Below are 25239 nucleotides of genomic sequence, written 5' to 3'. Positions count from 1 at the left end.
TTATTAAAAGAAATCCATATTGAAATGAGGACAAAATAAAAACACAAGCACTAGGAACAAAAAACAAAATTATATATATAGCCTTTATATTGCATAGATCAGCTCCGCAAAAAGTAAAACTTGTGTTCTGCAGACATGGGCACTTTTAAAAGGAAACGTGGACATTCTTCAACCCTCATTTATGATCTCCTGAAAGTGCTATTCTTTTCTTTTTTTTTCTCCATTTTCTCCCCCCAGACACATTCATGACACGACAAAGTAACTTTCCTTTCAGTGAGATCAGTACCACCTAGCGCTAATAGTATATATACTAGCATAACTTACTGATCAGTTCAATCTTTTCCATATTACGCAAACACACACACACACACACACACACACACACACACACACACACACACACACACACACACACACAATCAGAAATATAACATTTACAGCTGCAGATGTCAAAGAAGTTTTAAAACTTCAGGAGTTTCCTTAACAACAGCAACAACAACAACAACAATACAATCAGGGTTAACACTTTAAAATAATATTTAAGGCTATGTGTAACACATGGCATGCAGGGTTAATTGCTGGGAGAGCAAACACGCACACGAACATGAAACAGATTTACACACAGTACCACAGTAACAGCATTATATGGTGTGCACCTCAGAGCACATCTTATTGCCTAATCGGAAGAATATATTATACCGTATACTCCTTCCAAGAGAAAAACTGGCTCTTGCACAGCAATTGTAACAACAAACCAGTCGCGTATTGCATTGAATTGCCACAGCAATGCTCCGGAGGTGACTGCTGGTGGGTTTAAAAACATAAAAAATAACAAAAAAAAAACTCCCCACCCAAGTTTTGCTCAGCTTTACAGTTCTTTGCATGCATATCCTAACGGCTTATGATTTTCACATCGAATGAAAAGGTCAGTCACGGTTAAGATCGGTAATATTGAAAGGTTTAGCACTCCAGACACGGTGTCATTTGTGTAACTGCCTGCGTAATCATTTGATGTAACTGGTTACTGTTCAAATAGCAAGAGTTCGAGAAAATAAAAGGTACCGCGCGTACCATGCGCAGCTATGACAGAATACGAAGGAGTAAGAAAATACACCTCCACTGTAATAGACTTTATTTAGATTAGATGCTGTATTAAATTTAAGGCGGATGAAAACAAGTCTGTGAGGGATAGAGACGTACTGTCTTTACCACGCCGTCCGCTACACAAAGCTCCTACGTTACGGACTTCTCAAAACGTAAATTTCTTCGGGAAAGATGTTATGCGAGCTAAACCAATCGTACGTTATTGCACTAAATGCACTGTACTTCTATCCATCACAGCTTCCATTTCATTCCTGTCAAAAATTAAATATGCCACAAGCCTAAGGTTTATTGCTATGGAAGCCCTTTTCAGAATTTAAATTTTTACTAAATTAAAAAAAAAAAAAAAAAAAAAAAAGGTTTTTGCGACTTTTTAATTTTACAATTCTGAAAACATAACAGTCTTTTTTTTTCCTAGTTCATATCTCACAATTCTGAGAAAATAGAAGAAAAGAAAACTCAGAATTGTGAGTTTGTATCATGCAATTCTGAGAAAAAAAATGGGAGAACTGTGAGAGGAAAAGCAGCAATAACCTATTTTTTTTATTTAGTTGCGGAAACGGGCTTCCATATATTGCTGATGGGGAGTTCGAAAAAAAAAAATTAAATATTAGGTTTTAAACACATTTGTTTGTCACTCTAATCTGCGCCTCAAATATATGGTAAGTGAGAAACAAACATCAGTGCCTAAAGTACCGTATGTTTCCATGTACACTTGGTTTTCGAGCCCTAAAAGGACTTTTAGTACCAAACCTGTAAACATACTGGATTTTTTTGGTTTAAGATACATTGTTTCAAGCCTCTGAAAAAAAGAGAATGAAGTTTCCTACTGTATTTTTGTTATTAAAAAAGGTTCCTTTTGCCATATATATACACATATTTATACTGTATATACGATATACATACATTTATATAATGTATAGTATTAGTATAGTATTATAAACCTAATTCTGACAACTATATCCCTGATAGCTTTAAACTAGCGATGATTATCAGAAGCATGATTATGTAGTATTATAATGGCTGTTTTAGAAATACTGTGTACCCATTGCTGATGTGAGTGACTGTCAGGGTAACACATATTTGGAATAAACTGAATCTAAACCTACGGTCCAATGACGCATTACAGGCATTTCATTCAAAGCCTTCGAACTAAAAGGAAAAACCAAACTCATTTCAAGATGGCAAGTAGGGCATCTCATGTCAATCAGGTGCAAACCACAAATCTAAATTTTGTTCATTTGTGACCTAAAAGCAAGCGTTTTCACATTATAAAAGCAGAAACAGGTCTAAAAAGAGCAATACTTGTGGATATAGTGGAATCCTGCAATGTTCAGCCACAAGCATCTTCTCTTACGCCATAAACAGAATATTTTCACTTGTGCGACAGCGGAATGCGGTTCATGGGCTGAATGTCATCGGATTTCTACTTTTGTCCATAACCAGTAACAGTCATAAAGTGAGGCAGATATTTGTTCAGTTCAAACGCAACAGATTCCACCATCTTTTCTGTGGCGATTCTCGTTGGAGTGGAGTGAACCCGGAACGAAAAATGGACAGGATCACGAATCGCGAAACACTTAAGAAGCAGTTCACTTGGTCTTCTAGAACAGTTGCCGGTTTGTTCTCAGAACGTCACGTCACAGGAGCGTGAAAGTTAACCGCACAGTGATATTCTTCAGCATGGCAAGATAAATAATCGCTAATCACAGATTTGATCTTCTTATCGCATCATGTCCTTAAAAAACATTTGAAGAGAAATGGCTGAAAATCCCCAGCACGGTGACTTTCCAAAAGCAACGTTCAGTGTGTAATGTGATGGGGAAAAAAAAAAAAACCACTTAAAAACACATTTGTGAGGACACACAGACACAGAAACACATACATGCGGCTGGCAAAGGGAAACAGGCGAGTGTCCAGAGTGTTTTTAGTGACCTCCTTCATCCCAGGAACAGTCATTCTTTTGCTTGGCCAACTTTCTGACTATACGCTCTAGCTCCTTGCGGGACTTCTGTTCCTCTTCCAGACATTGCTTCATCCATTTATTCTCCTGCATTCACAAACACATGGCATCAGATGATTACAGCCCGATGCATGTGATGGTTCAGGCCAACACAGGGGTATAATGACATAAACATATCTTACCTTTTTTAATTCATGGACTTCATCTTTTAGAGCATAAACAGCATCGACAAGGCTTCTGCAAAGCAGTAAAATAAGAAAATATTCAAAAGGGAATTTTGCAACTGTTAAGTATATATAGAGCAAGTTAAGATCTGTACTATTTATAGGCAACTAATAATAATAATAAAAAAACATATATATACAATTCCACACTATTTTTAGTCGTGCTTAGGAGGGTTACTTTGTGTATTATATTACAGTTACAAATAACCTAATAAACAAAAATATTTAAAGTAATGTAACCTGATTGCATTTGGATTCTTTAAAGGACCCATATGTAAATAAAGTCAAGTAAAAGTAATATTATCCAAAGCAGTTATGTATATGATGCAGAATATAAACTATTTGATGCGCAATATAAAATATAAAAAAAAAAATTCTGCTTCAACATCTCAGTCTGCTAAATGATTTCATTAATTTCAGGAAAATAACCATAACCTTCAATGACAATGACCTAACAAATAACATATTAACAATAAGATTAAAATGACAAATTCCACCGCTCTGCTGATTTTATTTGAATTTACAGTTCTGCTATTAGTAGAGACACTTAACATCATGGCCGCATCATCTCGGATCATTATTTTTTAAGACTTCAGTGGCCTGTCTCCAATTATTCATTACTTATATGAAACCTCTGTAATCCTAATATTTCCATTTTTTACTAAATGCAACCGTAATCTTATTACCTTGTTTTTTTTAATTCAACTTCTATTTTATAGTAGTTTCTAACATAAAATTAAAATAACAAATGGAAGGCACATTTACCACTTCTATAATACTAATAAGGCAAATAACAATATAAGAATTTTTCTTAATCTTCAAGTAATTCTAAAATATCGGGCAACTGAACATACTTTTCCTCAATGATCGTCTGGCCATTGCTCTTGATCTCCTCAACAATAATCTTCTCTTCCTCTGGAAGCAGAACCTGGGGGATGCACTCCTTACGAACAGCTGTGCAAACAAATTAAGTCTTCTAATGAAATCACACTGTTAAACTGTATTATATCTTAGTTATACAGTACGTCTGACAGGCAGGTCTACCCGTGGTGGACTGGTGGAGACTGGCTCCGGTGCAGTAGGCCTCAATCACTTTGAGTATCTGTGCATCCTCCTCCAGAGCCGCAGTGCCTGCATGTGACAGAAATAACATTTCACAGTGATGGTCCACCAATTTATTATGCATCTGTATTTCTTTTTGATTGAAGGTTAAATATATTTCGGCAAAGCTACCGTTTCGTTTATTTTCGAACCCTCACAATTCTACCACCACACTATTTTTGTAAAAAAAAAAATCTGAAAGCACAATTAAACGTTATTTATCGTTTTAATACACCTACTTTTTCTGAGCAGGAACTCATCATCTGATGGTTTTCTCTCCGTTTTTCTCTTTGGGAGGAACTTGGGTCTGGGTCTGGGGCTTTTACTAGAGTCCTGAGGAAACAGTCTGGTGTTAATAAAGTAACAGTCTGCTGAGCTCTGAATTAAAGCACAAAACCACAGCTAGGGGACTTTAATGTGACTTCAAATCCTGAAGAAATTAGGTCAATAAACGATAGCTTATATAAGTTATGACGCCATTCAGGATGATTTAACAGCACATTACCAGGGACTAATGAAGGAAAACAATTTGCAGATGAGAGACCCCTGTCTGTTTGTGAACTAATTATTGCAGTCTGAGTCATTTGTTGACTGTCACAGCAGTGTCACAGGGCTGCCGCCACCTTTTTTTGTCACAGCGGAGTGAGTCATCTAAATTGGACTCTTCCAGAATGAAAGCTTTATTAAAGCTTTATTTACATTTATTTTGACTTGACTGAATTGTTTAAATGACGGCCGTAAAACAAGTTACGTGGGCAGCTTTATTAAATAAGAATAACTAATTTGCCACCGATAACCAGTCAGTTCAGTCACAGTTTTAGTGAGAATCCGTAAAGCAGAAGAAGTAAAAATGCTACTGAAAGTTGTTCGACCAAGACTGTATTGAATGGCGTTTGGCGTAAATGGCGTTTTCAGTTTTTTTGTGTTTTACTCATGACATCAAACCGAAAGTAAATGGTGGAAATACCTGAAGCCAAGCGTGCACATGCACAGAATATTTTTCACTAATGAATCGCTCGTTCGTGAAATGAATGTATAATAATCATTTGAATCGACAAATATTAGCGGAATATGAGGAACAATGAATTCACGTCTTGGCTGAATAGTTCTCCAAGTTTGTTGAGACAGACATTTAGCCTGGAAAATGACGTGAAATCTAGCGGAAAGACCTGGCTTATGAGAAGTCTATTTAGCCTTTAAACGAAAACGTGCCATTATGCTATGCGGTAGTTGTTGCTCAGAATACTGGGACAAAAGACAGAATCACGCAGCATGATTGGAAAATAATATTCCTTCTTATGGCAATGTAAGCAGCGTCACCTCACCCTGCATTATGAGTCATTTTCCCATTTATATAAACAGCTACTTGGCAGATACTGATTCTTTTGCTCATCTAAATTTAGCTTATCGGTAGACAACACAAATGCATTTAACAGGTTCATTGCGCAGGTATAAAATTATTTTCTGAACTCTAGTGATATCTGGATTTTAAGATGTGAAACAGTGTTTCTTGAATGGCCAAATAAGTTGGAAGCAATTAAATGTACGGGTTTGGGTACATTCTTGACTGTAACGATAAAAGTCATGTTTTTAACACTTCAGTAACTCTGGCAACAGATACCGTATGCCTTGATCCCTTCTGAATCTCTTGAGACAGTCTGCAGGACAATTCACTATCCCAGTTATATTTATTTTATATCCCTGGATAACTGCTGCAGGTTATTAGAATATTGCCAAATAAAGAACCAAATACTGTGGTTATGTTTTTCCAATATGAAGAAATCTCCACTCTTGATATCTTCAATTGATTTATATTTAGTTACAAATCTAGTTAAAAACTAAAACAGGAAATATAGCTTTCTCATAATACAGTTTATTAAATGCCCACATATCAAAACACCTTATTTGTTCCTATTGTTCCACTTCCTATTACATTCTATTTGTTAGTAGCACGTATGGGCACAAATTTAATACAATTACTTAAAAACAAAGCATCTAATCATACCGTCTTACACAATGAAAACTCTTGCTACCATCAGAACAAGTGAAGCGTCAAGTACAGTACCACCATACGGCAAGCAGGTTTTTGCGAGTCTGCTACCACACTTGTCGAGAGCAAGCAGCATGAAATGAGTAAAGAGCTGTTTGCAGAAGAACCGTTGCGCTTCGAAACAGCTGGACAGAATGTAAGAAAGAACACAAACCAGGGCTTGTGAGGCACATTTTTTAACAGCTTTTAAATGGTATCTTAAAATGTGGTTCAAATGACATGGAAGCAGACGGAGGAACCACCAAAGAAGAAATATATATATATATATATATATATATATATATATATATATATATATATATATATATATATATATATATATATATATATATATATATATATATATATATATATATATATATATATGAGAATGTTTACTCAGATCAATAATTACAAAAAAATAGCATTAACTTCTAAAGCCAATTGTCTGCCACACTAATATAATATACTTAGGGATTTCTCAACAAATTTGATTAAATACTCACATTTAATAAAATGTTTATGTTTTGACTGATTTTGATCAAATTGAAGCCCAACATTTCTTTATACTGTACGCATGTGTACACCTTTGTTGTTTTTGGTTGTATAAGTATCACACCATCTTTGTAAATATGACAGCAGTTTTTTTCATGCAGGAAAAGGCTTGGTTGGGTTTGTGGGTATATTGATTAAAAACGATAAGCTTTGAAGGTTGAGAAGCAGGATATGATTCAGTGCATTGTTTACTGCCTGCCAACATTTTGCCATTGTATCTGAACTCCCTTCTCTATTAATAAAAACGTAGCATAAGATCACAGATTTCGAATGAATGCGTCTTAAGCAGAGATCACTGGAGAGGGAGTAGAAGATACTACCGCAAACAACACCGGAAATGGGCGGCTCTCCACAGAATTGAAGAGAAAAAGACAGATGAGCATGGATCCAGCGTGCAACACCGGTGCTAGCCGAGCACACAGACACACGTACTCACACAAAACACACAGACACACATCTACTCTTACCTTCAGGATATAAGACATCCTCTAAAGAAGCAGAAAATGGAGAGAGAATGAAGATGTGTATGAGAATAAAAGAACGGCCTGACAGGAATATGATGGAAAGATCAGTGAGAGGTGAACATTAATTGTTGCAGAGAAACAGAAAATTTCACATGCATTTCATGGTCGTGACTTACACCCTTGGCAAAGAGGCCATGCACATTAATAAGATGTTTGAGTGGGCTTTGGGTAGAGTTAGCTAATTTGCAGCTTACAGACCACTAAACATTCCACTTAAATCTGATATAACAACACCTCCACCGCAACTTGTGGTGAAGGCGATGAAGAAAACAGTCAGAGTAGCTCTGTGTGCATCGGTTTCCTGTTAGGACCACCAAGAACACACAAAGGTAAATTACGCTCCCACTCAAGATCTCTTATGACTGTTTTCCAGAAAGCGTACCTCTTTATATCCTAGCGCCGCGGAGGGCTTGAGGGGCGGTGCTGGTCTCAGACAACTCAAGGACCATGGCTTGGTGATCTTGGGGGGTTCAAGAGGGCCTCGGTTAGCCACAGCAGTACCGAAACCGTGCAAGTGGTGGGACGGTGTGCCAGCCATAGGTGTAGGCTTTACCTCAACACTCTGTTCATGCGAAATACACAAGAAGTTAAAGATTCACCTGTAGGCGGTCATCAAACTGAGAAACATAAATATAAAAAAAAATTTAATTACCTTAAATATTGTTCCGACTGGACTTCCTAGCTTGGTGTAAGGGTGAAGATTTTCCAACCACTCCAGCAGCTCCTGTGCACTACTGCAGAACACCATGGTGCGGTCTATTGTCCCACCTACAAAGACAAACAAAACACGGTCAGCAAGATAGAAGACACAACAACAATGCTGCAACGGTTCAAGCATGCTTCCTTAAAGGAAGAGTTTGCCCCAAAAATTAATATTATGAGTATAATTGACTCACCACCAAGCCATAATGCCGGTGGATAGTGACTAATCTTATAAAAACCCATCAATCTGCTTTAGAAGACAAAAGCGGAAGGCATATAGGTTAGTTTTATGATGGATATATGCGACTTATGGAGCTTTAAAATAACGGCCACTATCCACCAGCATCACTAAGCTCGGAAGCCAGGATAAAAAAAATGTTAAAACTCAGATTGTGTTCGTCTGAAAGAAGGAAGTTATATACACTATACATCCTGAATGGCTTGGGGGTAATAAATTATTTGGTCAAAATTATTTAAACTGTTCCTTTAAATTACAAGTTTTGTGTGGAAATTAGTACCAATCTAATATGCTGATTTGCGGCTAAATGTTAAAAACAGCTGTGAAGCTGAAAATAACAATGCAACATTTAAAACATCTTTACTGTCACATTTTATTAAGTTAACACATGCTTGTTAAAAAAAAACCCACCCATTTTAATATTTTATATAGGGATAATATTCCCTTTATTCTGTTAACTCAATAAGCGCTGCAACCAGACCAAGAAGTCAATAGGATTTGGAACAGAGTCAGTAAATAAAGTGATACAGAAGAGCTATAAAAATGGCTTTAGAAGACATGGAATGTAGCATACAAAATCACATTGATTACTTTTCTAGTGATTTATTCAGTCCTTTCTGGATTTTACCAGATGATCTTTATGTAAAATATCTACATAAGAACTTCCTTACTTTGTGTTTCACGAGTTAAAAAAGCAAGCGAGCAAAGTGCCAATTTTCATTTTCGGTTGAACGATTGCTTTAATAACTCAAGTGCACATGCTGTCTGCTTGTTAATGTAAGCTCCAATGCTGCCCGCGGCTATAAAAACAGCTCATACGAGCAGCATTCAAGTGCACATTGCTCTGTGACCTCTCAAACATTGCCTGTTTAAAAAAAAAAAAAACACACCTGTGAGCTCAAACGCATAATGGCCCGTCTCTGCATCCTCTGGCTGTTTGGTTACAGTGGTTCCAGTCAGTGGAAGACGTCCCTACGAGACGAGATTGGGACACAAAGGAAAGCAGTTGGCACTTTTTCATACGTAACACATACGGATATCATGTATAAAGGGAAAAACTCACCTGGTAAATGAAACCACTCATTCTTGGGCTGGCAGACAGCATGACTACCACATTGGGAAACAGCATGAAGTATCGCTCTTCCTTTTCCTAGAAAAAAAAAAAAAAAAAAAGCACACGTGCACATTATATTAAATTCATTACTTCTGCAAAAATAATATGCAATAGCACTATCATGGTCACAATCATGGCACGGATGCAGGTGTATGGCATTACAGCACACCCTTACAAACACAAACATCAAATGTCTGTACTAACACACGATTTTGGACTGGTGTACAGCTTTATTTTTTGCTACATTGATTACTCATGATCAACACACATCATACCTTATTTCTAGCAAGATATATCTCAGCTAAGCAAAAGAGAGAAAGAGAAATGGAATACGTTGAACAGAAATGGCAGGAAATCACTTAATACTCATAATACTTTCATCGGCCTACAGCTAAACCCCTTTTTGATATTATTAGTGGCTCTATCAGGCCCTCAAACAGCACAGTTTCCGTTAACCAGGCCATCAGGTTCACAGTGGGCTGAGGTTCAAACATAAAAAAAAAAACATTTAGTGAAAACTTCGCAGAGGGGTTAGAGCTGTTGACGCTTAAACATTTTCCATTGGTTAGCTAAAACAAGTCACAAAAAAAAGTATCTTTGCTTCTGTCTGTTATATTTAAAAGGCCCCAATCAGAACTTTTACACAAAACAATCTTGTTTTGCACATTTCAAATAATCTTGATTTAATAATGCCTTCACTGATTATTTTGACACGGTGCCACATGCAGTTTTGCACAAAAAAAAGTGATACAACCACGCAGATGTGAAAACAACTTGTCAGGTCGAGTTTAGCTGCCACACTTTTACTTCCTGGTTCTCACCCTCCTCCTCACCTCATTTGAGCTGCTCTGGATGTGGACCTGTGACATGTAGACCACCTGACCCAGTAACTTCATGCTGTCACCCTCCCAGGCCCGCACCGGCTCCGACAAGATCTGCAACTCCAAGTTCTTTCTTTTGCGCAGATCTTGACACTGAGTCTAAAACGCACAAGCAAATCAACTCAGTGAAAGCAGAATCAGACGCATTAATCTGTTAATAGGCATTTCATAGCACGAGTCAGTATAAAGATAAAGCGATGACGCATAATGGTTCAAAACAATACTGTTTTACATTCAAGGTTTACAGATAGATTCATTTAGAAGATTCATACAAATGCCTGTCATCTGAACGTTCAGAACGCATACAAATCTCATTTATTTGGATCAAAAATGCAATACAGAAAAAAACATTAAAAACTAAATATTGCAACTTAAAATTATGTTCTTCTATTTTAATATGTTTTGAACTGTAATTTATTCCTGTGATGCAAAGCTGAATTTTCAGCATCAGAAAACGTTCTAAAATGCTGATTTCTGCTACTACAAAATTCCGAATGTCAAACAATCGTTTCGTGAAAATAGGCACATTCAAAAAACGGAAAGCGTTTACTAACACAAAATAACCTGGAACATGTTCCTTTCGGAGTGGGAGGTCACTCCATATTTCCAGGCATTACATTCATGTTCCTAACTGATGCTTACTTATCAAAGCCATTTACAAAAAAATGCCCAAATCGTCTCATCTGCAAATACCAACATGGGTAACTGAAAAAAAAAAAAGCATAGGTAAAGGGGGAAGACCAAGTCTACGTGACACCCCCACTATTGAGATCGTAACTATGAAGATGGGACTCTCCCTTACCTGTCAGAAAAAAACTAAAAGAACAAATGAAACTGTTCCACAGAACGCAATGAGTAAAGAAATCACCTACTACTTAAATTTCTTAGCAGAGACATTTGACATGAGAAGCCATTATGGCATGACTCATCTCTCCTCAGTCTTTTTCATGTTATAGAGGCACTCTTGCAAAACCTTAACCTTTACATTTCATGTAACAGCTAAATCTCCTCCAACCTGTAAAGTGCAGCGAACCTGTTGTGCGGTTTAGAGATGAGGGTGAAAGGCAATTAGAGAGAAAGGTTTTTAAATGTTTTGCAACATGACAGGAAACAACTCACGGTGGTCAAAACTGAGAAGTCAAAGTGAGGAATGGATTTTATGGAAAGCCTGAGCTGTCAGACAAGGACAAAGACTTAAATGGCAAATATGACGGATGGCGGTTACGTACCACAAGATTTTTAAAAGCAACAGTTGCTTTGAGAATGTCGTTGTAATCTGGATGCGCTTCCTACAAGAAAAAAAAAAAGAAAGGAAGAATCTGTAAATATTATAACTAACACGAAAAGACTGACGGGCATTTATGACCTAAGGGCTTACCTCCACATGTCTCTCAAGCTCCTGCAGGAGTGTGGGGTATTTGTCGAGCCTCATGAAGGGTCTGCTCAGGCTGGTGGTGAGGGTCAGGATACCAGGAGAGCTGGCGCCCTGACTCTCCATAAACTTGTCCAGCTCCTCACTGTTTAAAAGGTAAAAGCAAATATTGGAATTAGGCGGCTTTTTTAATCAATTCGAGTCTAATCATATCAGTACTGAAAACAGTCCCTTCATTTTAAAATGTATTTTTAAAATAGATCACACCTTATTGCACATAAGTATATACATAATAACTACTATTTAAAAGTTTGGGGTGAGTAAGATTTTTAAATAACTTAATTGTTTCATTTAGCAAGGATTAATTACATTTATCAAAAGTGACAGTAAAATATATATTTTTTTCTACTTTAATGCTGTTTTTTTAAACTTTGTATTCATTAAACAATCTTAGAAAAAATATGAAAATATTAAGCTACCTAAAATAAAAAAACTTGAAAAACTTGAAAACTATTTAAAATTCACCTTTAAAGTTGTACAAGTGAAGTGCCTTTCAATGCATATTACTAATAAAAAATTAAGTTTGGGGAATTTACAAAATCTCTTCATGGAACATGATCTTTATTTAATATCCTAATGTTTTTTTGCATAAAAGAGAAATATATCATTTTGACTCATACAATGTATTGTTGGTTACTGCTATACGTATACAAGCATGTCATGGCATAAAAATAAAAAAACTCAAGAATGAGTGTCGACAATGCTTCCTCATATAACAATAACAATAGCAAGCGTTTGGGAAAGGTGACAAGACGGGCGTGAAAAGAATACTAGATGCTGAAATGTGATAAACTAAAGTTTTGTACAGATGAATCATCGAACGCATGCCTTGAATACACAATCAAACACTGGAAAAATGCTGCAACAATTCTGCAGTTATATGCAAGTGAGCAAACAATCAAAAGTGTTTTCTGCCTCCATCAGCACAACCACAGCTATAGATATCCTGTCGGGTTAGTGCTGTTTCCTGTGTGTATGAGGCATGCCTTTTCACTCTCTCCTTCTGTCGTGGAGCATTCTGAGGTGGAAGGAGAAAACTGACAGAAACCCTGATGTAGTTCATTGTACAGGAAGTGTGTAAAATGTGGCTCAGACATTTATGTATACCTGTGAAGTTTACTAGTACAAACCATAAAAAAAAAAAAAAATTGTAAAACTGAAATAGGGCAGCGGTGTTATACTTAAAGGCAAGAGGGAGATTTGTTTGTTTAGTCAGTCACTCAGCTCAGCGAGACTAAAGAGGATCAAAGCTTTGTAGTGACACCTGGTGGTTATCTTTATATATACACATACATATATACATATATATATGCAAAGATAATAGTGACACAAACTCTCAATCAGAAAAATGTTTTGTAAGCTTAGCAGAGGTAAATTATTAAAACCAGCTAGGAAGTCAAATTACGTACTATATTTGATATTAAATTGGAACATACATGGACATTAAGTTGAACAGAATATTGTAATTTTTCCCTCATATAAATGATTTTTTTGCCCAGAAACCACTCTTTTGCATGCCTCTTCATGGACTATGTAGAGTTGTGCTCAAAATCTGTTCTTTTTAGCTTTTTGAAACGCAATTCCGATTTTACACTAATTCTTTGCAGTTTGTGACATGCTTTTTAAAAAACGAAATTACTCTAAAAGAAATGAACCATTTTAACCCTTAATATTCAAAGTAACATTCAAAATGTTTGCATTTTACAGCAAGATTCAATTTGTTAATTATAGGTAATGTACAGTACATTAGTAATAGTTGAGATTAACAATGAAAAACAGTTCTAAAGCATTTAGTAAACGTAGTTATTGTTAATTTCAAAATTCACCCACGCATAATTCAAATCAAATGCCGTCTCTTAAGATTGTTGAAGGGACCTGAGCTAACATAGAACAGCTGTATTTTTTATTAACTATTGTTAACAAGGAAAAAATACTTTAACAAATATACTCTTCACTAATAAAGTTAGCTGATTCATTAACCAATTTTAATTAAATGGAACCTTATTGTAAATAGTTACCAGTATTCATTTTAATAGTTGATCTATGAACATAGCCACAAATATTAGTGGTTAACCAATGTTTTTTTTTTTTGTTTTTTTTTTGACTGATGCTGATATTTTGGAAAGCATGGGTGGCTGATATAATTTTATTTATTTTCATTAATATTTAAGAAATTTGAAATCATTTGAAAATGGAAGTACCAGTGTAATCAGCAGGTCACTCAGTATTCTGGGAAGTTTGTGTGCATTGGAAATCTTTTTTTGCTCAAATAAAGCCAAAGTAACACTCATTTTGCATACAGCACACAGTGACAATGGCATGAATAAGACAGCGGGCAAATGCATAAAGCACAGCATAATTAAATTCACGAGTTTAAAGGTTGTTGCGCATGTCCAGTGAAGCTGAACTCTCCCCCTGTGCACATTCCTCTCCCACTCCCAAAGTCCTGAAATAAACAGCTTGATTCATCTGGATCACTTTTACAGTGTATTTTTGGTACTTTTTGTGGAATGAGCCCTCAATTGAAAGTTTAATGAAAAATATCTTAATGTGTGTTCTGGAAGATTCACAAAAGTCAAAAACATGTTGATGATCTTGTGAGCGCTGACCTGTGATCAGTCAGCACACAGACTGCAGAAGGATGGCTGGAGCAGTAGGACAAGTACAGTGTTCTGATCTGACACATCAGGTTCAGGTAACAGCCGCCGATCCGCTGCTGGCCCTCTGATATCCTGCAAGGCAAAAATATACATATAAGCCCTGATACATTATCTGACTTGACACACACACACACGTCATATAACTAATGTTGGGGCGTAACTAGTTACATGTCAAATTGTTATACAATCCAAATGCAAAGTAAATGTGTAATATAATAATGACAATATAAAGTCTATGGGACGATAGTTGATAGTTAATAAAATTAGTAGGGCTCGGAAATCTATTAACCTCAGAATGATCTCTAAATGAAAAGAGGTCCCAAAGTCTGATTTTGTGGTGACTGTGCTTTAAAATGAAATTATTATAATTGTAATTTAAGCAACGTTTTTGAAAGTCCAACCATAACCAGTGCTGAGCACTACTGTACTTGTAAGGTTTTAAATTAGTACAGAATAGATGTGGACATGTTACAAATAAGTGACTCAAAGCCACCACCAGACGGCACTGTAATATCAAAGGGTAAGACTTCCACAGAAAAAAAGGGAATCGGGTAGTCATTTGAGTATATAAAGACGGAACCAAAAACCCTGAAATGCAGATCTTACTTGGAGCACTCCTCTAAAGCAAGACACAGTCCTTGCTGGAAAGAGAGGATGTCCTCTAAATTCCCATTCAGACTGGAGCAGTCCGAGCTAGACAGCCTGCAGAGACAGAAGAGTCATTATGCGCATGGGTTTATTTATTGACCGGCCCAGTTCCTCAAAATGTCAATCGGCTTTGATATCAAAGGTTCCCTGGTGCCATGGTAACATCTGAATTGTCCTCTTACTTGTCGCTGGCCTGTAGAGGGCGCAGATAGCAGCCCAGTACCGTCTGCAGTTCCTTGATAAACTCTCTCTCATTCTCCAAGATGTCTTGCACCACCTGAGAAACAAACAATGCATTCAAAAAATAAGAAGTTCAAATTCCTTTACATGTCTTTTTGGAGCCTGATCACCGGTTTGGAGGAGCTTACCACACTGTAATAATTTTTAGTCAACTGAGGAACGTCGAGACCTTTTACCGCTTTGGGAGAAATCGGTTTTTCTGCCGAAAAAAAAACGAAAGTTTTATTTCATCTTGTTCAGTAGAGCAAAAACGTTTCGAACAAGGCAAAGACGTAACTCGATATCTTGGATTGCCCACTCACCACATGGCTTGACCTCTCGGACGTAATTGCTAGGGAACCAGCCGGTTTTGCCATTAAGGGTTCCCTCCCACCATCCACCTTCCTCCTGGCGTGTGACATGGATCAGCTCGCCCTTGCTGAAAGACAGCTCGTCCTCATTGTTCTGCTTGAAATTAAAGCGTGCCTTGACCACCAGCTGCCCGCCACCTCCATTCTCAGACATTTCCTGGACAGCAACAGGTGAAGAACCTCAGTAGGCAGTATTCTTTAACACTCTAATTTCTGCCAAATATCTACAGCAAAAATTGCCATCTATTCACATCTAGAAGGAAATAATTACTATTAAGAAAAAATACAAAAATCCTGAAAGAGCCCCGAATAAAGGTAATAAGAAGTCTATTGGAAGCTAGTTGTAACATTAAATTATTAGGGCTGGGAAACATGTGTTCATTTTTTGTGATAACATAATTATGACAGAATCTAGTGATTTTATTATTTATAGTGAATAATGAACATGCAAAACTAACCATCTCTCAGCTCTCATTTAAAATAATTATAAATAGAGACCGAAATATAAATACGCAGCTAAATTTCACGTTCATTATAATTGGTTTATGTGAATATTGTTTTAAATTCACTTTAAACTCAAGCTATAATAATATTTATAATGCTCTGTAAACTGCGGTTGAGGCCGGCTTTCAATTACATTATACAAATTCATCATTACATTATACCATTAAACAATTACATTATCATACGTATAAAAAATATCACAATCATTAAGAAATTCAAGGTGAAAATGTTCGTGATTACAATTTTTTATATTAGGGTTGATTATTTGTAACTAAAAAAACATGCAAATTTTATGACGTTATAAAAAAAGCAGTCATTCTGAACAAGTAATTAAAATGAAATGCATTGAATGAATCAGAATGCATTGATGGGAGTTATTTGCATATTTGACGCACATCTTTACAATACAGAGGAAGCGGCTTTTTATTAAGCCTATCCAAAATCAAATCTTCTCAAACTTTCTAAAAAACCTACTAATAAACTTGCTATGCGTGTTATGTTTAAGAGTGATCTGTATAGTATTCGTATAACTTACCACAGCTTTGGACTGTCTCCGTAGAGACCTGCTGTACTTTAAGTTGGGAACAGCTTGAGAAGGGGCTGACAGGCTAGGAGCAGAGGCACTGGGCTGTGGACATGATCTATTAGGGGTCTCTGGACACCACGAGAAAACAAAAAATATGTTTTAAAAATAAGTGCATTTCTCACTTACTGAAAGCATATACATATGTTGGTGGTATATTATGGGGTTACTGATGTGAGTCTACAGTTCAGTGGTTCTGTCTGTACCCGTAACAGCATGGCCTGTTAATCTTGAGAAATAGATGAATGACAAGCATAAAAATATGAAGCAGCGCTGGCAAATGTTGCTATCTTTGAGTTTTCATACAGTGTGACCTTCAAATTACGGCATGCCATTTGACTTAATGTCACAACGTATATTATGCTCCATGATTTATTGTCACGTCATATTTCACATCATTAGGTGTCGGAATTTGTTGAATTTAACATTAGGGGCATAAAAATGACTACTATTAATAAATTAAAAAAAAACACACTACTGTATAAACTTTAGGTTTTGGGGGGTTTTTTTCTTTCGAGAATGCATTCAATTTATCAAAAGTGACAGCAAAGTCATTTATTAAGTTACAAAAGATTTCTATTTCAAATGAATACTGTTCTTTTGGAATTTCTCTTAATCAAACTATCCTCAATTTATAATAATACAAGTACATCAAATCATTTTTACTTTTAATAATATTTCAACATAATTATCCATGCTCTATTTTTTATTTTAAAAAATGCAGCCTTGGTCATCCTTTTCAAGGGGAGTGTATGATTTTTTTTTTTATGTAAAGCAAGGCAGGGATATTTATTTACATAGCACATTTCACAAGCAATGGTAATTCTAAGTGATTTACATAAAATGAATTAAAACAATTCTAAAAAAACGAACGTAAATGATTGTCACCCAAAATTCCTAAAGCAAAAACTGCTAAAAACGTTTTTTTCTATTATGCATTACACCTAGGACATGTCAAATGGTCTGTTGGACTTCTTAAACGTTAGACAGAGTAAAGCCAGGCCACTATTTTAGGTTTTCTTTAAACCTCCAAATTAGAGCACTCACCCATTTGTAATTCTGTTGCGTCTGTGAAGTTAAACCACCAATAACCCACAGCTCAGTGCACTTGCATATGGGTCACAACTAACAACTGCTAAAATTAGCCAGACACATTCTCTCTCCAACGTATGATGACAAGCATCAAAGAAAAAAGTCAGTCTACAGACATAATGCGCGCTCCAGTCTAACCAAAAATCAAGGCCCGAAACCCTAAAAACATAGTTTCTAGCCACAAAAATTCACAAAATCCACTTTGCTTACTCATGTCATATCTCAGCAGAGCACGATTAGCTTGTATTAATTTGCTAAGAGCAATCTGTCGCTCATAAATAAAAGGAGATAAGGTATGAGGAGGCATGCAGCATTCGGTGATAGAAGAAACAGTCAGGTGCCCCGTTTGCTGCACTCTGGGTCCTGACAGATCTCCAGCACTGCAGGGGCCTCTGGGGCTCTTCACTGACTCACGCTTTGCTCCATCTACACAATAAAAGCTCAGCATGTCTGCTGGATTTCACGGCAGGCACTTTCCGAACACCCACAGCGTACAAACAGTGTGTGTGAACCGGCTCCAAGCGTTCCTCAGCCAACACAACAGAGAACCCAGATAAGGCAAGACGAGGGAACGTCTTCCCTATGCTTTAAGCGCACTTCAGAGTGAAAACCTCACTGTTTCATCATAGAGATCGTTTTAACACAAATCCAGTCAAATCTATCCGCCCTCGCTTAATCTGCACTCATTAATGAGTCATTCTTAAGAACTAACACATCATTTTAAATCTTACTTTAATATAGAGTTTGCAAAGCTATTTGCAAACATTTAAAAGTTGGATCGACAGTAAATAAGATTCCATATTAATAATTTAATAAAAAATAAAGACAGGAGAGCTGTTTGGAATGACAAGAGGTAACTTAGTCAAAAACTGAAACTTTTGAAATGTAGTATAATCCAAATAGTGAATTTCTTTTTAACAATACCCAAATATTAAGAAACTTCAAACTATCATTCATAATATATTTATACATTAGGTTAAGAATGCCTTAAATAACAAGAGTAACTTTAAGATAACTTTATAATGTTACAGAAGATTTATATTTCTAACTGAAGCTATTATATATATATATATATATATATATATATATATATATATATATATATATATATATATATATATATATATATATATATATATAAAATAAATATATATATATATTTATATATAATGTATATATATAATTTTATATATATATATATATATATATAAAATGATTAATTGCATCCAAAATAACACTTTCATTTATATACATATAACATATTGATATTTATATCATAATACAAATTACATATATTAATATAATGTCAAATATAACAATGTGAATAACTAAAATGTATAAAATAAAATTGTTTTTTCAAAATGTTTAATGTTTGTATTCATATAGACATAAATGTACAATCATTTGACAGCATAAAAAAAACGATATATATATATATATATATATATATATATATATATATATATATATATATATATATATATATATTTATTTATTTATCAAATACAGTATTAACTATTTTGATCCAAAGTGTGGGCCTCCCTTAAAAAAAAAAATCCTCTACTGTATCGCTGATCTGTAAAACTGTTGTAAAGCAATCCTGTGGGACTCGAGAAAGACTTGTGCAATAATAAGGAGGACACACTCTCCTCTAAAGGCAACAGCCGCAAGGAGCTGTGGGAAACATGACAAGAAAGCAAAACCTGAGAATAACTACATGCCTCACGGATTCCGCGTGCTTATGCAGATGCAGTCAGCCGCCCGAACAGGCCCTACAAAAAAGCAACTGTCTGTTGCCTCCAGTAGTAGAGAGCAGCTGCAGCTGAAAGACACAGATGCGGGTATACGACCCCAGACAAATCACCTCTTGACGTTCACAGAGCAAATACAAGAGGTCAGTCATCCTCATCCCGAGAAAAATGCGATTTGTATCTCGTGTTTACAGTGCATTAAAAGCCCTGCTGTGTATTTCGCTGAGATAAACGTGCATGGGCATGTGATATCCTCCCATCCATATTCACACGCTTCTAAAATGAACTGATAATGAAGTTAAATCACATTTACTGAACCACTTTGGAATTAAATCATTATACCTATTTAGACAAACAAAACGCTCAGGGGAGGAAGGTAGACAGTTGTTGCGACAGGTCCTAAGGGAACAAGCAACAGGAAACCTACGGCTCATTTCCACCAAAAACATAACACTGAGTGATTATGGAGTGCCTACGATCCTGCTTGTAAACAGAGACATTCCTTTATCGTTCATAAGTGACCATCAGGAGCTAATTTTCTAAAAATGTCCCACACACTACAGCATGCGTTAAGACCGTCCGAACATGATGTGAACAAATGCAGGCTACATGGCTTTAGACAAAACACGGTTTTTATTTTCTTCCAATTTACAGCTAAATCCAATTTGTAAATAATTGATGGGATTTTTCAACAGCGTCGCCGTTATTGAGCTGAATTGAATCAACACTGAACTGACTGAAGAGGAATAACAACATCACTGTTTTCCGCAGAGCAGCTTATCGCTGAACTGAACTCGTTTTATAAATGAACGAACGTCACACTATTAATGAACTGAACCAATACTGTACCGTCAGGAGATGCACGCGTTTAGATTTGCCTTATTTTTGATGTTTGCATTAATGATTCTGTTTAATACTGTGAAGCTGCTTTGAAACTCTCTGCGCTGTATAAAGCTAAAAAATTTTTTTTTTTTTTTTTTTAAATGACCGAGCGGTAATTCCCCAGTGAAAAGACAAAGCTGACGCATGCAGTACTCAAGAAAAGAAAAGACATGAAATATAAGCGGAGAACACATGATTGTAATGTTATGAATTACCTTGAGTGGCGATGTTTATTGCTGAGAGCGTCGACAGAACCTTGCTGAAGTTCTCCCCGGTATATAAGCTTTCTGGATCAAAGCCCTGAGAGAGACAGACAAGTCAAACACAAGAAAAACTGTCCATAGAAAGTGCCAGAAGCAGAAGCTGCAGAAGTAGGTCAGAAATCAGGGGAGAGTTGAGTTTTATATCTACATTTTAAAAAAAAATAGGATTTTCATCATGATATGAGGATACGACATAGATCGTCTTAGCTAGCAATATTATATTTGCAACATGATATTCACAATAATGTTTCAATATACTGATATCATGACATAAATGTGCATATTTTGCGTAACCGGGTTAAATTTTTATTAAAACTGCACACAAAATATGACATGAAGATTTAATTGAACTACCTGAAAACCCGGGACATCCACAACAAAAACGACGCTTTTTTTTAACCAATATAAAAAATGAATCATAAAAGATGATTTATGAAAAAAGCCTATAGATTTTTTTGCATGCTCCATCGATATACATAATCTCATCCGATAGACGCAATGATCTATATTCATCATGACTCCCCTATAAAGAACCCCGATAAACAATTTCACTGCTTTAGGAAAATAAACTTCAGCGTGACCCACATTTCGAGATGCTGGTTTGGCGTTTGGTCTGCAGGCCCAGTCAGACGCTGGGTACAGACAGCTATCCCCTTTCTTGCTTAGGATACGGTTTCATGTTTTAAATAAAACATAATAGCGTTTACACAGCAATGCAATAAGCATCTGTTTTTTTTTTTTTTTTTTTTTATTTGCCCGAGAACCGCTTCGCTACGGAGGATGCAGACGAGTCAGTGCAGTTTCACGATTATATTTACCATTTGCTTTGGGACATTTGTTATTTGCTGTTTGCATTTGTCTCTCATCAATAATGTAACAAGGCTCATATCAAGCTTTAGCTTGTGTTACAATACTTCTCATTTTCAGCTCATTTAAAAGCAGAAGTGAAAGTTATGCGACTTGCTTCTGTCTAGTCACATGACTTCCACCAACCATATGTCCCATTGGGCCTTTCATAAAGACATATATATATATATATATATATATATACACATATATACATATACATATACATATATATACATATAAACATGCATTTTTTATGTTCGTTCCGTAGTATACATTTTAGCATCACAGGGAACTGTGACAGAAACTACACTTGAAAATTGACAAGGGTTAGCATATTTTCTGCCGGTCTTCAATTTTAACCAGTATATCGCCACATATTCTCAGCTACTCTCACCCTCAGCCCTCCTTGTCAAGCTCTTGTTCATTCTGCTGCTTTACAGCATCACCACAAATTATAGGGGAGAAGAGCAATCATCTGCGCTGCTGAGCGAGACTTAGTCTAGCCAAAGATCACAGCATTAAAGTTTAATATCAACAACTTATATTGATTTAATTTTAGATATTTGTAGATACTGTTAATTCATTGGCATTGGCTGCTACTTGTGCATGAATGCCATAAAATTCGGAGAGCGTTGTCCATGCATAGCTCACGTTTTCTGTTTTTAAAAGAGTGTTTGTTTGTACTGAAATCTCTGTGCATTTAATATACTTTCTTTACCTGCATTAGAGCATATCGATAGAAAGAAATAGTCTACCGCTGGCCTTCTGAACAGATCACAGGCAAGACGTTCAGTTTAATACTTACACAAATGAGCTGACCAGAAAAAGTGAAGCTGTATTAAATGAAGATCAAACAAAACCACAATTCCATTAGCAAGCTTACTAATATTAAATCAAAGCAAAACATTACATACAAACGAGTAACTAATGAGTCACGTTCACCATATATGAACAGTTTATCACTATATAACCAGGTTCTGATCACAGTTTTAATCCAAAAATACTGTGATTGCAGAAGGTGGGGCATCATAGTTAGACTGACAATGTTTACAGTGATAGTTATAACACCCCACCATCTTCCTGAGAGGTCTGTAATGCTGCTGCAGGTCCGGACCGTAATAACCGTGATAAATTAAATGCACAAGCGAAAGAGCTAGTATTATGTGCAGTCTTGTTTACTGGCATATTTTAAGATCACATGCGCAAAACCAAAACAAAACCCTGCTATTTATTTGCCTGTCCTCGGGGAGAGCTAAACTAAAATAAAAGGGCTGAAGCAAGGAGCACTCTTTATAAATACTTAATATAAATATGTGATTTAACATAAATTATGAAGACCATGTTAAGCAAATCATCCCTTCATAAAAATCAATGTTTACATGTATTTGTATGCACTATAGAACACCTATAGTTTAGGTTGTCTGTGAGGTACTTCTATCTAAAAGAGTAATATATGTTAAATATTAAAACACACTCAGCTGTATTTCTCAAAGGCATGACCCTTCATTAGCAAAACGTTAGATTAGTGTCATCCCAGCTCACTCGTGCACAGAAACAGACAGAAAAACGATCTTACCTCAACCTTTAGAGACTGGCATCCTTTTAGAAACTCTCGAATGTTTGCAATGCAGTCTGCTTCGCATCTGGGTTCAGCCGAATACTGAAAAGCAATGGAAGAACTGCGATGTAAATAATCCCAACTTTGATTCGAGCTCACCGCAAACGCACAGAACCACCTGAGATCAACAAGATCTCGTTTTTTGGAAGTAAATGTCAGCCTAGCCTATGAGCCACATTGTACCCTGCCACTGCCGTCCAGTATCGCATGCTAAATGCTTTGGCGTTGAGTTCACTAAATAACTGTTTCTTGGCGTCTGCTTCGTCCTGTTACTCAGACACACAGCCAGTATCTACGCTAGATCTCATCGGGGCCTGTCGCACCAGGAAAAAATATTTTGGAGGAAGTGACGATGTTTGCTCAGCAAGATTCTACTCGGACCGTTTACTAGTGGTGGCAAGTCCGAATCATTTCCGCGAATCGGTTCCCTCGATCTTTAGAACTGTTCCGTTCAAAGAACCGGATCAAAAATTAATTATTTTGCGCACTGACGTCCATGACGGGACATCCAGGCGTGGTATATCATATGGCATTAATAAAACATTCAAATAAAACTATAGACGTGTGATGTTGTTTATTTTTATTTTTTAACGTTTTTTTTTAAGTTGTGCACTGTATGTGTCATGGTGCAGCAATAACTCAACTCGTAATAAAAGCCATTTAGAAATCAAATATAAATTGCAGTAACATTAAATCACGTAAAAATTAATTTACACCAATTTGTTGAAAGGTTCCCCCGCGAATCGTTCAGTCCGACTAATTCAACTCATTAAAAAGATCCGAGTCAAAATAACGATTCGTTTACTAATAAAATGTAAATACAATCAACTATATAAAATCTATTTTAACAGCGACGTGATAAAATCAGTAAAGAGGTACGAAACAAACTTAATCAAACTGAAGAGAAGGAAGACAAGAACAAAGACTTAAAACGAGCCTTATAAAACAGTGAAACTTTTACAAGTTGTTGAATTGATCAGCACATTCGTTACACTTTTCAATGAGCTCTATATTTTCGCCCCTTGAGCATAGCACGTATTTATACCGTTTAGATTAATTAAATGTTCTAAACAATTTTATTCCGATGAAAATCAAATTGTAAGCCGTAGGTTATCTTATTAATAACGACCCTATGGACTGGTTAGCAGAAGAGGCGTTCAGACAGACACAATAATTCGAGATCTGACCGACACAGTTAAACATGACTTTTACAGATGAGATAATAAAGTTGCTTTACAACTGATTTTGGCATTTTATACTAAAGTGAAGACGAACAAGGTTTTTTTTTTTTTTTTTTTTTTTTTTTTTTTTTTTTAATGTGAGAATGCGGAACAATTTCTCATGTAACAGGAAGTCAGTTTCTCTCTCTCGATTAAAATATATCCTGATTAAACACAAATGCACTTTCTTTGCTAAAGACCGTTTCAAAACGTAACGTATATTTAGCAAACGCAATGCATCTCGAAGTATTACTTCTAACAGCGAGTAATCCTGCATTACGCAGCGCGCAACGTCGATTCGGCACGGCTGCAACATTAACTCATATTTTAGCGTTTAAGAAAACATTCAATATTCACTACACTGCGACTATTTAAATCAAGGACGCATGCATGTGCGCATCGATTACCTTTAAGATGGCTCCAGGTAGCACTCGCTCCATAAGCTTACACAGGACGACCCCATCTCTTAGAGACGTTTTCAGAAATTCCTCCGGATCAGCGATATTCTTTTTGGGTGAATTAAGCACGCCTAATGTTATTAGCCACGTAACAGCCTGCTCCTCGGGGTTCATAGTTTTAGGCTCAATGGGCCTTTCAGATTGAGCTGCACCCTTGGTGCGCCAGCTCTCACTATGTGTGTTGAGATGCTACCCACATCCGCCGCGCTTCTGCTTTTTCACTGATGTTACAACGACCATTCAGCCCGGCAACTAGT

The 25239-nt window shown here is 36.2% G+C and overlaps 1 protein-coding gene across 2 annotated transcripts; it reads right to left on the bottom strand.

The window, feature by feature from the left end:
• Positions 1-1480: 1480 nt before the first annotated feature.
• On the bottom strand, positions 1481-25192 carry arhgef6 (Rac/Cdc42 guanine nucleotide exchange factor (GEF) 6). Of its 2 annotated transcripts, XM_043257073.1 has the most exons (22): positions 24932-25191; positions 23263-23346; positions 20790-20874; positions 16802-16920; positions 15715-15919; positions 15541-15611; positions 15355-15449; positions 15131-15226; positions 14474-14596; positions 11811-11949; positions 11662-11721; positions 10385-10531; positions 9501-9587; positions 9328-9409; positions 8150-8265; positions 7880-8059; positions 7441-7461; positions 4629-4722; positions 4333-4419; positions 4143-4242; positions 3247-3301; positions 1481-3151 (listed from the first exon to the last, which is right to left on the bottom strand). In XM_043257073.1, exons 1-22 carry the CDS (start codon positions 25094-25096, stop codon positions 3029-3031), a joined length of 2334 nt encoding a protein of 777 aa, XP_043113008.1. In that variant the 5' UTR covers positions 25097-25191; the 3' UTR covers positions 1481-3028. The 2 variants fall into 2 exon arrangements, with proteins under 2 accessions (XP_043113008.1, XP_043113009.1); XM_043257074.1 differs by lacking the exon at positions 7441-7461 and having other exon boundaries at positions 24932-25192.
• Positions 25193-25239: the final 47 nt, after the last annotated feature.

This window comes from Puntigrus tetrazona, chromosome 14 (assembly GCF_018831695.1).
Source record: "Puntigrus tetrazona isolate hp1 chromosome 14, ASM1883169v1, whole genome shotgun sequence".
NCBI lineage: Eukaryota > Metazoa > Chordata > Actinopteri > Cypriniformes > Cyprinidae > Puntigrus > Puntigrus tetrazona.
Note: the sequence above shows the minus strand (reverse complement) of the source record. Positions and strands in the feature narration are given on the sequence as shown.

Bases quoted from the DNA above. Each gene is read 5' to 3' on its own strand.
- arhgef6 (XM_043257073.1), bottom strand. From the start codon at position 25,096: ATGAACCCCGAGGAGCAGGCTGTTACGTGGCTAATAACATTAGGCGTG. The intron at 8,266-9,327 runs GTGTGTTTTTTT...TTGTCTTTGTAG, and splicing joins TTATGCGTTTGAGCTCACAG to GTGGGACAATAGACCGCACC. The intron at 3,302-4,142 runs GTATGTTCAGTT...ACTGCTTTGCAG, and splicing joins CAGACGATCATTGAGGAAAA to AAGCCTTGTCGATGCTGTTT.